The sequence below is a fragment of the Polyodon spathula genome, chromosome 42, assembly GCF_017654505.1.
Source record: "Polyodon spathula isolate WHYD16114869_AA chromosome 42, ASM1765450v1, whole genome shotgun sequence".
NCBI lineage: Eukaryota > Metazoa > Chordata > Actinopteri > Acipenseriformes > Polyodontidae > Polyodon > Polyodon spathula.
In genome coordinates, this window is record NC_054575.1 from 1,663,315 (window position 1) to 1,678,842 (window position 15,528).

At 40.1% G+C, this 15,528-nt stretch overlaps 1 protein-coding gene across 1 annotated transcript in view; it reads left to right on the forward strand.

Annotated features, from left to right (window-relative positions):
• Positions 1–760: 760 nt before the first annotated feature.
• LOC121305238 (apoptotic chromatin condensation inducer in the nucleus-like) overlaps positions 761–15,528 on the forward strand; it is a 65,331-nt gene continuing 50,563 nt past the window's right edge. Inside the window, exons 1-3 of the mRNA XM_041236786.1 lie at positions 761–940; positions 9,615–9,680; positions 10,328–10,439. Coding sequence (XP_041092720.1) covers positions 803–940; positions 9,615–9,680; positions 10,328–10,439 — 316 coding nt within the window. The 5' untranslated portion in view covers positions 761–802. The remainder of the gene's footprint in view (positions 941–9,614; positions 9,681–10,327; positions 10,440–15,528) is intronic.

Genomic DNA, 15,528 nt, shown 5'->3' on the forward strand with positions numbered 1-15,528 from the left:
AACCTGTCTCCCCTTCATCTGCACTGATTGAAGTGGGTTTAACAGGTTACATCAATAAGGGATCCTAGCTTTCACCTGGATTCACCTCGTCAGTCTATTTCATGGAAAGAGCAGGTGTTCCTATTAGTTTGTACACTCAGTGTATATATACAGTGTGTATGTGTGTGTGTGTGTATATATATATATATATATATATATATATATATATATATATATATATATATATGAATGAAGAAAAGAAAAGGATATTTTAGGTACTAAAAAAGTAGAACAATTGATTACAAATCAATTATCAGGACGTTTCAGACTATAAGCCTTCATTGGCTGAATACAAATAAACAGAACTGTGGTTTGTTATGTTTTGTATTCAGCAGATACATATACTGATATTTGATTTAAAAAAAAATAATTCGAAATAAAATAATTAAGAGAAAGTTTTGTTTATAAAACAAAGAACAGTACTGACGCAGTTCTCTAATTTTTACAGAAATAGCACTTCTTCTTGGCGGTCCAGTCTGTTTACATTCCCCAAAGGCAGTTTCGTGAGGCTTCAATGGGTCTGGAAACGTATACAAAAAAAAAACATAACAAACGCATTTGAACCATCGCTGATTGGGGACTGCAGAGATAGCCAGGGCAGGCATGCCACGACTTGGCCGAAGTGAACCCGGAGGAACCCGAGCAGAAAGCCTGCAGTGTGCGCCTCCCCCCTCGCCGCTCTCCCCTCCCTTTCCGGGGCCGCCGAGCCCTGACGCGGGGGGAGGAAGGCGTTGCAGTGGCCGAGCTGGAAAAGAGGAGTAAGATGGCGGAGCTGGAGGACGTCTCGTTGGACGGGAAGCCGCTTCACTCGCTGCGGGTTGCGGACCTCAGGGCCGCCCTGGAGCAGCGAGGGCTCCCGAAGAGCGGCCAGAAGAACGCGCTCGTCAAGCGGCTCAAGGGGGTGAGTTTGACTGGGTTCGTTATACCGGGGGTGGGGGGCAGAGCGAGAGGCCGGCGGCCCGAAACTTTGCTTGTTGACGCGGGGGGGGGGGGTCGCCTGTTTACTCCTTGGGCCCGTTCGACTTAGTAATAATAATAATAATACTAATAATAATAATAATAAAGGGAGGAGAAGAGTTTTTCTCGTGTGAGGCCGCGGGGGGGTGTGTTTTTTGCTTTGCGGATCGGTTGAACAGGCGGCCGACGGCATTGATGCTGTTGATCTGTGTGTCAAAAATAAAAGGTTCATATCAGTTAGTGTAGCGCAGTCGGGACCGCGCTTTGAGGGGGGAGCGGGAGCGCGCAGACTCTCGGTAACGCGCATCCTTTAAAAAAAAAAAAAAAGTCTGGGGAGGGAGCGCGCTTAATTTAATTTTTTTGGGGGGGGGGGGTGCGCGCCTGCTTATGTGCAGCGGGTGGAGAAGGGGCTCACCCAAGCTCGCCTCCTATAATTATTTAATGCTGCAGCTGCTGCTATATGCATTTAATGCAATACGTGTCGTACATTAATGGCTAAATAAAGCATGCAATGGTGGCATTTGAAATGTATGTGCTGTGTTTGTGCAGGTCGCTGTAATAATGTGTGTGTGTTTTTTTGCATATTGCTCGGGTTGTTTAGTTGATTCCCGTGTGTCGTTAGTAAGTGTGCTGGTAATATATCTAGTTTACTTTCTTTCAATTTCTTTTTTTCACGTTAGTACTGTTAAACAACTAATATGTTTGGTTGTGCAATTAAAAATAAGTTTGTTTTGTAGTTCTGTAGATAATAGGTGTACAAAGACAAATGCTTGTGTTTTACTGCTTGTCTGCATTCTAGCATTTCAGATTTTTCGATTTTGGCCCTATGTTTAAAACTTACAGGATCCTTTATCGTGCCAGTAATAGGGTTTAACACGACAGCATTTCATTGGGTGATCATAAACACCACTCAAAAAAGCAACCCTTATCGCAACGTTAGAGTAACAGTCGTTTATTGTTCATATATCTGTGTTGTGCTGTTAATTGGCCCTTACTGGCATCATAATTAACACGTGCCTAGATCAGAGTTACCAGTATAATTTCCAAGGATAGTTTCTGTGTTTAGGAACATGTATTTAAGCCAGTAGTAATAATAAAAGGTATATGTTTAATTATCCATTAATTACGTAAGTGTTGTTATTTGTAACGCATACATTAAATTGCATTGGTAAGTCGTCTGAACAGGATAGGCTACTTTCTGGTTTGAAAACATATCAATCACGGCTTGTAGTAGGATTGGAACAGTAATCGATAATCACAATAATTTTATTGCAGTGAAAAACTGTCTAATGATAATTATCATCTGTGATCCAATGACCATAAAAACATAAAGTTTACAAACGAGAGTAGGCATTCGGCCCATCTTGCTCGTTTGGTTGTTAGTAGCTTATTGATCCCAGAATCTCATCAAGCAGCTTATTGAAGGATCCCAGGGCGTCAGCTTCAACAACATTACTGGGGAGTTGATTCGAAAACTAACAAAAAGTATGTCATGTAAACACAATTCGGAAAACTTATTGAAATGGCATCCTGCGCATGTGCACACTTTGATCCTTTTCTCCTGCACGTGGTTTTAGAAAACAGAGAAAACTATAATAATCTGCAGTCAGTCTGCATGCATCAGTTTGTCTAGTTAGGGATCAAGTAATACATTTGTTAAGGTCTGTGTGTATTTGTTGATAGCCCATAGTGAAGCAACAAATGTTTTCCAGCTTTACAATGACGTGAGAATTTAAAATAATGTGTGAAAGGAAGTGGTAATACAGAACAGGGTGGAAAGGCTGATTGCACATTGTGGGGAATCTGAACAGAGGTATAGGACAGTAATCTTTGAATTGAAGACCTGACACTTCGATACAGCACTTGGTTTATTGGATTGGTCTCTGCTCTGTCGCAGAAACGTCCGGTCTGTTCAAATCGTGCTTAGGCTACTACAGTACTTTGCATGCAAAAATATCCTGCCTTTTCCGAAAACGTCAATCCATGTATACAGTTGCATTCTAATTACATTTTCCACCAATCGTGTAAACACAGTAAAGCAACGTTTTAAGAAAATCAGTTTTCTGATTGTTTTTCGAAAACATTACTTTTCAGAAAACGCTTTGTCATGTAAACATACTGATTGGCAATACCTTTTAGAATTTTGATTGCTTGAATCAGATTGCTGCATAGTCTTCTTTGTTCAAGACTGACTAGATTCAATTTTAACCTTTCTGCATATGACATGCCTTTTAAACCCGGAATAATTCTGGTCGCTCTTCTTTGCACTCTTTCTAGAGCAGCAATATCCTTTTTTGTAGTGAGGTGACCAGAACTGAACACAATACTCTAGATGAGGTCTTACTAATGCACTGTATAGTTTTAACATTACTTCCCTTGATTTAAATTCAGCACTTTTCACAATGTATCTGAGCATCTTGTTAGCCTTTTTTATAGCTTCCCCACATTGTCTAGATGAAGACATTTCTGAGTCAACAAAAACTCCTAGGTCTTTTTCATAGATTCCTTCTTCAATTTCAGTATCTCCCATATGGTATTTATAATGTACATTTTTATTTCCTGCGTGCAGTACCTTACACTTTTCTCTATTAAATGTCATTTGCCATGTGTCTGCCCAGTTCTGAATCTTGTCTAGATCATTTTGAATGACCTTTGCTGCTGCAACAGTGTTTTTCCACTCCTCCTATTTTTGTGTTGTCTGCAAATTTAACAAGTTTGCTTACTATACCAGAATCTAAATCATTAATGTAGATTAGGAATAGCAGATGACCTAATACTGATCCATGTGGTACACCGCTGGTTACCACACTCCATTCTGAGGTTTCTCCTTCTGTTTTCTACATGTTAACCACTCCCTAATCCACGTGCATGGATTTCCTTGAATCCCTACTGCGTTCAGCTTGAAGGAGTTTGTCAAAAGCTTACTGGAAATTGAAATAAACCGTTTCATATGCTTTGCAGTTATACATTGTCAATGTTACATCCTCAAAAAAATCAAGCAGGTTAGTTAGACACGATCTTCCTTTCCTAAAACCATGTTGACTGTCTCCCAGGACCCTGTTACCATATAGGTAATTTTCCATTTTGGATCTTCTTATAGTTTCCATAAGTTTGCATGTAATAGAAGTCAGGCTTACTGGTCTGTAGTTACCTGGTTCAGTTTTTTTTCCCTCTTTGTGGATCGCTATTACGTTTGCAGTTCTCCAGTCTGTTGGTACAGTGCTCGAAGTAAGTTTTTTATTTTAGGTGCCAGCAGACTCCTTTTTTTTTCTTTGTGGTCATCAGAAAAAGAAAATGGTTGCCCATAGCTGCATTGAAATGTATTAAATATAAATACGAACGACTGTTCAAAATAATATATTAAATGTATACATTTTTTACTTGAACAATAATATGCATCTCCAAGTGTTTTATTTCCTTTAAAAAATACTAATTGTTATTAAATATTGAGAAGTGCATATGTTAAAATAAATAAATAAATACAGCACAAAGTGGCCTCCTGGAGGCGACTAAAATAATATTTACAGGGCCAAAAGAAAGCCATGGCAACTAAAATGATCGCTACTTCGAGCACTGCGGTACAACCCCTGTGTCAAGAGACTGTTGCATGATCTTGGTTAGCGGTTTGTAAATAACTTATTTCATTTCTTTGAGTACTATTGGGAGGATCTCATCCAGCCCAGGGGATTTGTTTATTTTAAGAGCTCCTAGTCCCTTTAACACTTTTGCCTCTGTTACGATAGTTATTTAAAACTGGAAATGAATACGTCGACGTGGGGCATGTTGTCTATCTCTTAAACGTGTAAACTCCTCTTTGAATGTTCTCTTGCTGTTGTAATATTGGAAAAAACTTTTTGGAATTGGTTTTGACCCCCTTAGCAATGTTTCTATTTCTCTCTTGGCCTTTCTAACTTCCTTTTTGACTTGTGTTTGCAGTTCTGTGTACTCTTTCTGTGTACTTTGTTTTTGGTCCCTTTTTAACGCTCTGTAAATTGCCTTTTTTCGCTGAATATTTTTTTTAATTGATCTATTAAACCATTTTGGCAATTTAATTTTACATTTAGATTTGTCTACTTTAGGGATATAATTGTTTTGCGCCTCTAGTACTACATTTTTGAAGAACAACCATCCTTCTGTGGGTGTTTTCTCTATTTTACTCCAATCTACTTCTGTTAGTCTCAGTTTCATACCTTCATAGTTTGCTTTTCTAAAATTGTAAACCTTAGCTTTAGTCTTTACTTTTGGGGTTTTTAAAAGCACTTAAAATGAGACCATGTTGTGGTCTGAGTTTGCTAGTGGTTCTCTGACCTTTTTATATGGGGGAAGTTGAAATCCCCCATCACTTGTGCACATGTAAGACCTCATCTTGAATATTGTGTGCAGTTCTGGTCACCTCGCTATAAAAAAGATATTGCTGCTCTAGAAAGAGTGCAAAGAAGAGCGACCAGAATTATTCCGGGCTTAAAAGGCATGTCATATGCAGACAGGCTAAAAGAATTGAATCTGTTCAGTCTTGAACAAAGAAGACTACGTGGCGACCTAATTCAAGCATTCAAAATTCTAAAAGGTATTGACAGTGTCGACCAAAGGGACTTTTTCAGCCTGAAAAAAGAAACAAGGACCAGGGGTCACAAATGGAGTTTAGAAAAAGGGGCATTCAGAACAGAAAATAGGAGACACTTTTTTACACAGAGAATTGTGAGGGTCTGGAATCAACTCCCCAGTAATGTTGTTGAAGCTGACACCCTGGGATCCTTCAAGAAGCTGCTTGATGAGATTTTGGGATCAATAAGCTACTAACAACCAAACGAGCAAGATGGGCCGAATGGCCTCCTCTCGTTTGTAAACTTTCTTATGTTCTTATGTTCTTATCAGTATGGCTTCTCCTTTGCTACATGCATTTCTAATGTCATTGTATAAGAGATTATTTTGCTTGGTGTCTGAATCTGGCGGCTTATAGCATGCTCCTATTATTATGCCCTTTGAACTTTTGTCCGTTATTCTGACCCATATTGATTGGGCTTTATTTTCTTTGTCCAGGTTTAACACCTGGGCTTCAAGACTGTTTCTTATGCAGAGCGCCATGGTCAAGCCCTGTCTAAACAGAGGGTCTCCAAATGTTTAGCAGATAGTCAGGACTGCCTATGAGCGAGCCAACTTGCCCCCTCCAAAACAGCTCAATGCCCATTTCACCAGGGGCATGGCAACTTAGTGGGCTTTATTCTAGGACATTTGCAATGTTCTACAGACTTAATGTCGTGGATGCCAAAACCCTGGTTTTGTAACTGGTGGCTTATCAGTCAACCTTTACAGCACAGGCATAGAGGCGAGTATTTTTTTTTTTTTTAGCTTAGCTACTTGTTATTGGCGTCCGCAGGGTAACGCACAAGGCCGCCTGTCAGCTTAGCCTTGCAACATCCCAGTCTTTCTGCAATATTGCCCTTTGCGAAGGCCAGGGCTTGATTTTCAGCGTGAGATCGCGGGAATCGTGCATTTTCCAAGTTGCTCCCGCGTATTTGCAACTTTCCGTGCGGGAAAATCCTGCAGAGATATTTGAAGACACCAAGCTACTGTATTTTTCACCCAATTTAGCGGGTGTCAGTGACGAAGCACTGTGAGCCTCATTCTGAGTAGTTCTGGTTAAAATAAATAAATAAACAAAAGTAGTGCTGGATATTTTAAGTGCCGCAAGACTTTATTCTCTCGTATGTGATTCTCGGCCGCTGTCTTTAAGGATTATAGAAACTCAGTACACTGCAGTAAGTAAACAGTTTTGAAAAAAAAGCCAATATTAAGTCTAGGTGTTTTGCAAGAGTGACTTTTGCTTTAATTCTTAATACTCGGCCCCATTCATTGCACCGAAGGGTACGGCCATATTGCTCAGACACTGTAAAAGCCACCTAACGGAACTAGGATCGCCTGAAGTTGAGCCTCTCATCATGTGACAGAGTTCACAGCTTGGGTTTCGTTTTGGGTCCACTGCTACGTCATTGTAGCAGCTAGACTGAAAGGGGCGGTATTGTTGGAAACCTTAGAGGCTTAGATTCCCCCCCATGTTCATTTCATACTGAGGTTAAATGGTGCAGTGTGGGTTTTTGATTACTATATATATATCTATATCTATATATATCTACACACACACACAGTACCAGTCAAAAGTGTGAGTACACCTGCTTGAAATCAGGTTTTTCATGATTATCTATGCTTTTAACTGTATAAACTTGTCTATAAACACTTAATATTTCATTATATGATACGTGTACTTATATAAGCGGATAATCATAAGTGAATTGCATTCAAAAATTTAATTGTCAAAATGTAAATCTTGTCAGTTTTAATGAAATGGTCACCCAAAGCAAGGGGATTTCGGTCTGAAGCCCAAGTCAGTTAAGTCTGAAAAGTTTATAACACGGTGTTAGAACACTGGTCTAAGTATAAAAGTGTCTTTGTTAGATGTTCTGTGAGTTAACTAGCATGTTACCTAATTAACCTTTTGTCACCAATTATTGTTAACAGGTGAGGGTCCATGATTAATATAAATATAGGTAGCATAGGCACAAGTTTGTCATTCCTGAATGTAAGGGAGCAAAAAATGGCAAAATATGCTCAGTTCAGCAAAGGGGAAAAAAGAGTCTGTAATTACTTTAAGAAATTAAGGTCAATCTTTAAGACAACTAGCAAGAACTTTGCAAGTGTCTGTAACTGTTGTGGCCAAGACCATCAAACGATCTGAAGAAACTGGCACTCATGAGGACCAAACAAGGTCAGGCAGGCCAAGGGTGACCTCAGAATCAGAGAACAAGTTCATACGAGTTACAAGTCTGCGAAACCTGCAATTAGCTGCCCCTGAAATAGAAGCTCAGCTAAATGCTACTAGAAGTACAGATGTTTCAACATCAGCTGTTCAGAGGAGATTGCGTGAAGCTGGCCTAACTGGAAGAATTGCTGCAGATAAACCATTGTTAAGAGTGCAGAATAAGAGGAAGAGACTTGCCTGGGCCAAAAAACACAGAAACTGGACGTTTGAGGAGTGGACGTTGGTCTTATGGACTGATGAGTCAAAATTTGAAATATTTGGGTCCAACCGCCGAGTATTTGCAAGACGCAGAGAGGGTGAGCGCATGAGTTCTGCATGTGTGGTTCCCACTGTCAAGCATGGAGGAGGCAGTGTCATGGTCTGGGGTTGCTTTGCTGGTGACAGAGTTGGTGATCTTTACCAAGTCCATGGCAAGCTCAACCAGCATGGCTATCATAGCATATTTAAGAGGCATGCCATTCCATCAGGATTACGGCTAGTTGGGCAGTCCTTCATTTTTCAGCAAGATAATGACCCGAAACACACCTCCAGAGATGTGCAAGAACTATCTGGCGAAGAAGGAAAGTGAAGGACAGCTCAATCCAATGACCTGGCCTGCCCAGTCTCCAGACCTCAATCCCATAGAACTTGTATGAGACGAACTGGACAGAAGAGTCAAAGCAAAGCTACCCACAAGTGTCCTGCATCTCTGGGAATTGCTGCTGGGAAGACATGTCTGGTGATTCCCTGCTGAAACTTGTTAACCGAATGCCTTGTGTTTGTGAGGCTGTTATTAAGGAAAAGGGTGGCTATTTTGAGGAATCCAAGATTTAGAGGCAATTTTCTTGAACATTGCTTTGATACTCCTTATGTTTTGTTTTGTATATTGTAACATGTGTTTTCATATTCAAGTATTTACAGAAACGTATATGACATTCAATTATGAAAAAAAAACTAGTTTCCAGCAAGTGTACTCAAACTTCTACAGTGCATGCTACGATTGTGGCCATAAACACAGGTTTAAAGCTGTTTTGTTCTTGTGGTCACAGACTCGGGGATTGGACTGCCCTTGCATTTAAGATTTAATATATATTACAAAACCATAAAGAAGTGCTACACATTTATTTAAAATAAAAAACACTGGTAGGTAATGTTACTCACAGCTTACAATACCAGAACTGCTGTTTGTCTGTTATTTTTTAGCAATATTCAGAATGTAGCATACAATTCAAATTCAGCTGGCAAATAGTCTTTAAAAATACATTTAAAAAAAATGTACTGGTGCAGTTCTTAAATTGGTGATGAATAAAACTGCTGAGCGGTTAATGTGATTCGTACTTGTATTGGATGCTGAGCTCCAGAAAAAAGACCGGGGGAGGATGTGATATTCTACAGCGTGGTGATTGAAGTACTGTGCTGGAGATATAGCAAAAATAAAAAAAATCCCTAAATGTTTATTCGAGGGCGGCCTCTTTTATAAAGCGGATATGTGACTGTGGCGTCAATACGAGGGCGTTTTTATTGAGGGCGGTGCCAAATTTAAGTAATACGGTAGTTTTTTATATGCAAAAGTGCCTTTTCTTTTGCCATCCTTACACTGTCGGTGCACTAGAGCAGACATTTTGAAAAAGAGCTTTGAAAGACTTTAATGTTGTAAATGTAAAAAATTGTCAGGATGTTAATGAAAAGAAAAATTCCAGGTACATAATTTAAACATGTGGGGAGGTGGAACGCTGTATTTTTCTGAACCCCGCATCTTAAACTTTAAGTTGTTAAGAAAGACCATTCATGTCATTTCATGTTTGTTTCTCTGGCTTTTCAGGCGCTCATGTTGGAGAATCTGCAGAAGCACTCAACCCCTCACTCTGGTTTGCAGCCCAACTCGCAGGTAAGAACCACACAAGAGAATTCATGAATGAGAGGAGGCTGTTTGCCCATCAGTGCTTGACTGGTTACTACTGTCTGAGTGATCTCAAAACAAGTTTTAAAGGACCGCAGTGATTCAGCATGACTAGGTAACCCATTCCATACCCTCACGAGACTCTGGTCCTGTTTCTGTGCTGCTCTTAAAGCAGGTTAATGAATGCACAGAGGGGTTGTCATGTTGCAGGTGGGGTCCTAATAGCTGCTACACAGGGAGAGTGAATCTACAGTGTAGGGGTCATAGTTAAAAAAAAAAAAAAAAAAAAAAAAGTGAAAAATAAAGCCTGAAACTAAATGACCCATAGAAAAAAATAAGGGACTAAGTCATGCTTTTGAGTGGGATAACAGCCTCCCTGAATGATTGGAAACATTCCCATTCCTATATTGTATAATGTAAATTACTAGGGAACAAGACTTGTATTAATCATTGTGGTTCCTGGCCCTTATCGATTTTTAGAAATACTAAAATAATTAAATGACAAGCGCTTCGACTAGAAGTCTTTCTCTGGGTCTTCGATGTGATTGAATTGACTAAGTTTCATTGAGAAGAAATTCTGTTCTGTTGAATGTATTGCGTTTCTGAATTGAGTGATTTGCTTTCTGCATTCGCAGATCGGCGAGGAGATGAGTCAGAACAGCTTCATCAAGCAGTACCTGGCCAAACAGCAGGAGCTCCTGAGGCAGCGGCTGGAAAGGAAGGCGCGGGAGGCGGCCGAGGCTGAGGGTGGGTCTCTGTGACTGGCCTGCAGCAATACGATATTATTACAATAAATGCAGGGTTTTCAAAATAAGCAGGCGACCGGCGCGATCCAGTGCCTAATACTATATTTGTGCCAGGTACTATAGGTCAGCTCAGGTATAAATATAAAACCCGACCATGGCCAATCTGAACCAAGCCAGAGACCTTTTAATTTTTTCATACCCGACCTGACCTGACCCCAATATTGCTATAAATAATATCAGACATGCTATTGAAAAAGAGAAACATATTTCCAGTCAAAACTCAAATTAAGAAGAAAACAAATACTCTCAGAGCGAAGCAGGCAGTTAGATGAACGTTTTACTTGGTAGTCTCAGATACAGACATATTTGGATAAACCTAGCTAAAAACAGCAAAGTTAACGTTGAACATCAAATTATATGTCGATGACTTGTCATTATATCACACCAGACTTTAAACTCAATGCCAGTTTTAACGTGTCCACTGGAGGACGTCAAAACTGGTGAAAACAACGTCATTTACGTTTCTCAAACCACGGAATTACCAGGAACGACTGACTTGGCCCTGCTGCAGGGCGAGTACGTCCGTTTTCATTGACCACTGCAAAGATGAATTTCCAGTCTTTTTGCTGTTATATTTAAGTAAATGTTTGCAATATTTGCACTGTACAAATCCACTTGAACTTTTACTAATAGAATATTTAGCCTTTCCGGTGACAACTTTCCACTGCTAAACATTCTCCAGTAGACAGCTTTCTTTTTATATCAACAACCTCCATACTTAATAATGTAGAATCACGTTTTGGCTGTATTTTTTACAGCATAAACACGAGAAAGCTTTGCTCACGTGGGACCCATGATAAGTCGTAAGTAAGGAGGCATTTGCAAGAGGAAATCATGTATAGAGGCTGTATGCCATTAAGAAGAAAAGCATGATGGGATATCGGGTGAAACCCAATATTAGGGGCTTTTTTTAGAGTAAACGTTGCAAACCCAGGCGGAAAATGCGCATTTTTTAAATTTTCTCGTTAGGAAATTTCGTATATGTGGCTTTTGTTCTGTTTTGCAGTGCAACAGCATACTCTGCTGGTTTAGGGCGTGTTGTTTGAGTGATTTGTTTGCATTGCATCTGTGCGGCTGTCCAGTCACATTAACCTGCAGTCTGATGCAGTATGCGTCATGTGTTTTTCTTGGTGCGTGCGCCTGTGCGTCGGGTTTTACTGGTGAAGTGGTGTTTGACGAGCCTGTCACTAAAAAGCAAAAACGACCGAACGCAGTGGGGGGGGGGAATAAACGGATTCGATCACATGCCCACGGTCAAGTCATCCAGTTAAGATTGGGAATATAATTAGGATTTCATGGACCTGTTTAAACATTAAATGCACCTAAAAACAGTGGTACTTGCTTCCTTACTAAAACAGAGTGCCGTCATTTAATAAATACAAGCAGGCAACAGTTGCTACCCACATTCTCTGGTGTGGATTTGCCCATACTTTGAGACTGCACGTCTGCACCCACTGAAACACATTTATAATCCCGCTTCCCCATGGCAGACCCATCCCAGCACGTGTCGCATTTAAGTTAGAAAAAGCCAAGGCGAGGCGTTCCCTAATCGTCTCTGATCGGAAAAGAGGCAGAGGCAACCGAATAGACCATTTACAAGCTGAGCCAAGCCGAATTGAACAGACTGAGACGCACAGAGTGAGAATGGCGCAGAGAAGATAGTCAAGGCAGTCTGAAGAACTTGCACAGATGAAGACAGAAAGTACAGACAGAAGTAGTTTGGATGATGTAGTTTTGATCAATCTAGTGACAAGGAAGTAAATATTACACTATCTAAGGAAAGTGACCATAAACCAGACGTTCAGCCGGAGGGCGACTGGAGACGCTCATCGGTAAGTGCAGATGCTTTCACAAAACTCCCATTTATTGTGATAAATAAGGGATTTCAAGGGAGTACTACTTTGAGGACAGAACTGGAGTTTTCTCAGCTTTTTTTCACAAACGCTTTGTTTACTGAAATTGTAAATGAAACCAATAGCGAGTGTAAAACTAACAGGACCGCTGCGTCATAATTCTGTTTGGAACTCCTGCAAACCTGTTATCTTATCAGAGATGAAGGCATTTTCTGGTGTTCTGCTGAATATGGGGCTGAATGTAAAAACAGACATAGAATAGTATTTCTTAGAGGAATGGGCCGACAGAATGGAGTTTTTCAAAGATGTGTTCAAGAGATCACGTTTCTTGGAGATATTTTGGATGCTACAACTTTACACTCCCAGGTGCCTCAGGCTGCTTTTGTTAGCAGAGGACAACAACAAAAAGTCAGGAATGTGGTCAGCTACAGAGACACAAAATGCCATGAGCTATTTATCCCAGGTAGAGACATTTGCATTGATGCTCAGGACACTTCTCTCCCTGTCGTTTCATCTGCAACAGCGCAGACTGGTTTATGCTGTACTTGCTGTACAACTGCTTGCATGTGTTTCTTGTATACCCTGGACAGATAGAGTTGCCTTAGTTGGAGCAGGGCTCTTCAACTATTCTTTTAATTTAAGCGTGCCAGATTGGAAAAAGTTATGGTAGTCGGGCCAGAGTATTTTACTCTGCACATTTTTAAGTAATAATAAATATTACATCATGTTTATATATTGAACAAGACTTAAACATTTTACCATATGAATAGCACTTTAATAATAGAACAGTGTGAACATTTAACAGAGTATCATTACAAACATTTAGAAAGTTATGTGACATATCAATAGTATAACTGTTAAAAAGAGATCAGCGCTTCTAACTACTGTGCCCTCTGAATACGCATTTCCCAAAGCTCCTTGTTTGGTTTCATAATGCCTTTTCGTGTTGTATTCCTTAACCATTGACGCACATTCACTGCACTGTAAACACGCTGGCTTTGCGTTTTCTGTTCTTACTACAGTAACATTATTTTTTTTTTAAATATATAAAAGGTGCTGTTGCAAAACAGAATTCCATTCCCAAAATGTCAATTCTATTCCCAGTCCCTATTTCCACGATTCCATCTGATTCCGCGATTGTGGAAAATCGGTAGCCCTAAGGGGGGCGGTGCCAGGGTACACCAAGTCATCGGCTCAGAAGGGAAGCAATCTGGCAAGTGCGGATTGGAGGAGAAACGGTTGCACTCGCTAACCGGGGGCGTGGCTAAATGATCTGTTCCTTTGTTATGGTTGCGAGTGAACCCATGAAGGAGAGTAAAAAAGTAACAGAGTATTTAGTGTTTTTTTTTGTCGTTTGTTGTTATTAGACAGCTAGCACGTACCAGGAGCTGTCGCTTAATGCCAGCACCAACCAGGACAACACTTCACCACTGTGCACTAATAAATTGTATTTCACCACTTGCACGTTAGCACGCAGTATGTAGACCAGCCATGCAGCTAACCCAGAGCTACAGCGTCGGAGGACAACGCAGCTCTGGGCAGCTTACAGGCAAACCCGCAGGCACCCAGCCAGACCACCCTGGACAACCCAAGCCCTCCCACTCCGATTTCGTGCCGTTGAGTTGTCGATTGTGCCAATTAGGGTACCTCTGCATTGGTTCTGTGAAGTTACTAATTGAATAGGTTAATGTGGCTCTAACGTCAATGCTGGTTTGTAAATGATAAACAGTTAGCCTTGCTGAAGCACTAAGTCTCTATCTGTTATCTTAACTGGTGTCAGGCTTGTTTTTAATGAAGGAATCCCTGCTCCATAAATATGTCCCATTGCAGTGTATTTAAAAAAAGGGGTAGCAGCTAGAGTCAGGAGTTTTTTGGCTGCTTGCTGTCCAGTGCAAGTTTGGTTCGTTTCATTTATTCACTAAATAAGTAGGGAAAGAAAATCAGTTTAAAATGATTATCTCTGAACTTTTGTCAGATAAATACTATTACGGATTCCTATGGGGGCGAATTCAAGGATGAAAATTGAGGAAGGTCATGGTATAATTAAGTCTGATTTTTATCTGTCAAACAAGCACTTTGATACAGAAGGTTTATTTCCTTTCTCCCACATTACCATATTGACAGATTCATGCCCTGACATGGACAGTGTGCAACTGAACTACGGTCTCTATTAAAGTGTCATTTTTTGGCTAACGTTTGACAGTACACTTAGCTCAGACCTGGTGTAATACTGGATTGTAATTGATTGCTTAATATAGATGTATATTGGATTTACTGAAGTAAGTAATGGATTAGAGGGGGAGTGCATGTTTATTTGTAGCGTATTGTTGGGTGGTCTTCAATTATGTGAGAGAGAGGTGTATAGAAATATGCATTTGTATTGCATATGGAAGTTAAATTAAATTCTTCTATTGAGATAGCTGTACGAAGCATGATGCATGACCGTTACATTTGATGGTGTGTGCTTTTTTATTGACTCTGCAAATGGTATACTTGGTGGTTATGTGGAACAAGGGGGGCGGTGAGAGGTCTCAGGGATCTACGTTTTGGTTGACACTAGAACAGCCGAGATTTCGGACTTTATACAACTGCCACACCTGCGGCTCCATTTTAAAACGGCTTCGATATGAAAATGAAAAACAAACAGTTGGATACAACTTAATATTTTTATTTGTGAACATCATACATAACATTTTCAGAGCAGACATTACATTGAACATTTTTTTTTAGCACATACACGTAAACTGAACGACTAATAAAATAAACTTTACGCAATAAACTTCTGTATAAACAGGTGTAGAAAGCTGTATACACATGTAAAATTATAAATCATAAATAAACTAGTCATAAAAATATCATAAAACAAAAATATAACATGAAAGCACTTTGAGTGACTCATAGTTCAAAGGCTCTGGTAGTCTGTCAGAGTTCATTACAGCTTTCGAAGTACAGTCTACACAGAAAACACGCTTTTCAACTGTACCAGTGCATTTGCCACAGGTTGCCTTTTCACAACAGATGCAGACATCAAAAGTTCTGTTTTTATTGCATTTAGTAACCTGGCATTGTCTTTTATTCCGTGTGCCAGTGGGAGCAGCGCTGGCTGAAGGTTGAGGGGCATTTGCCAGCCGCCTTTCGTGTCTCTTATCAAAATGTTTCTGCTGTAGCTCTAGCGCT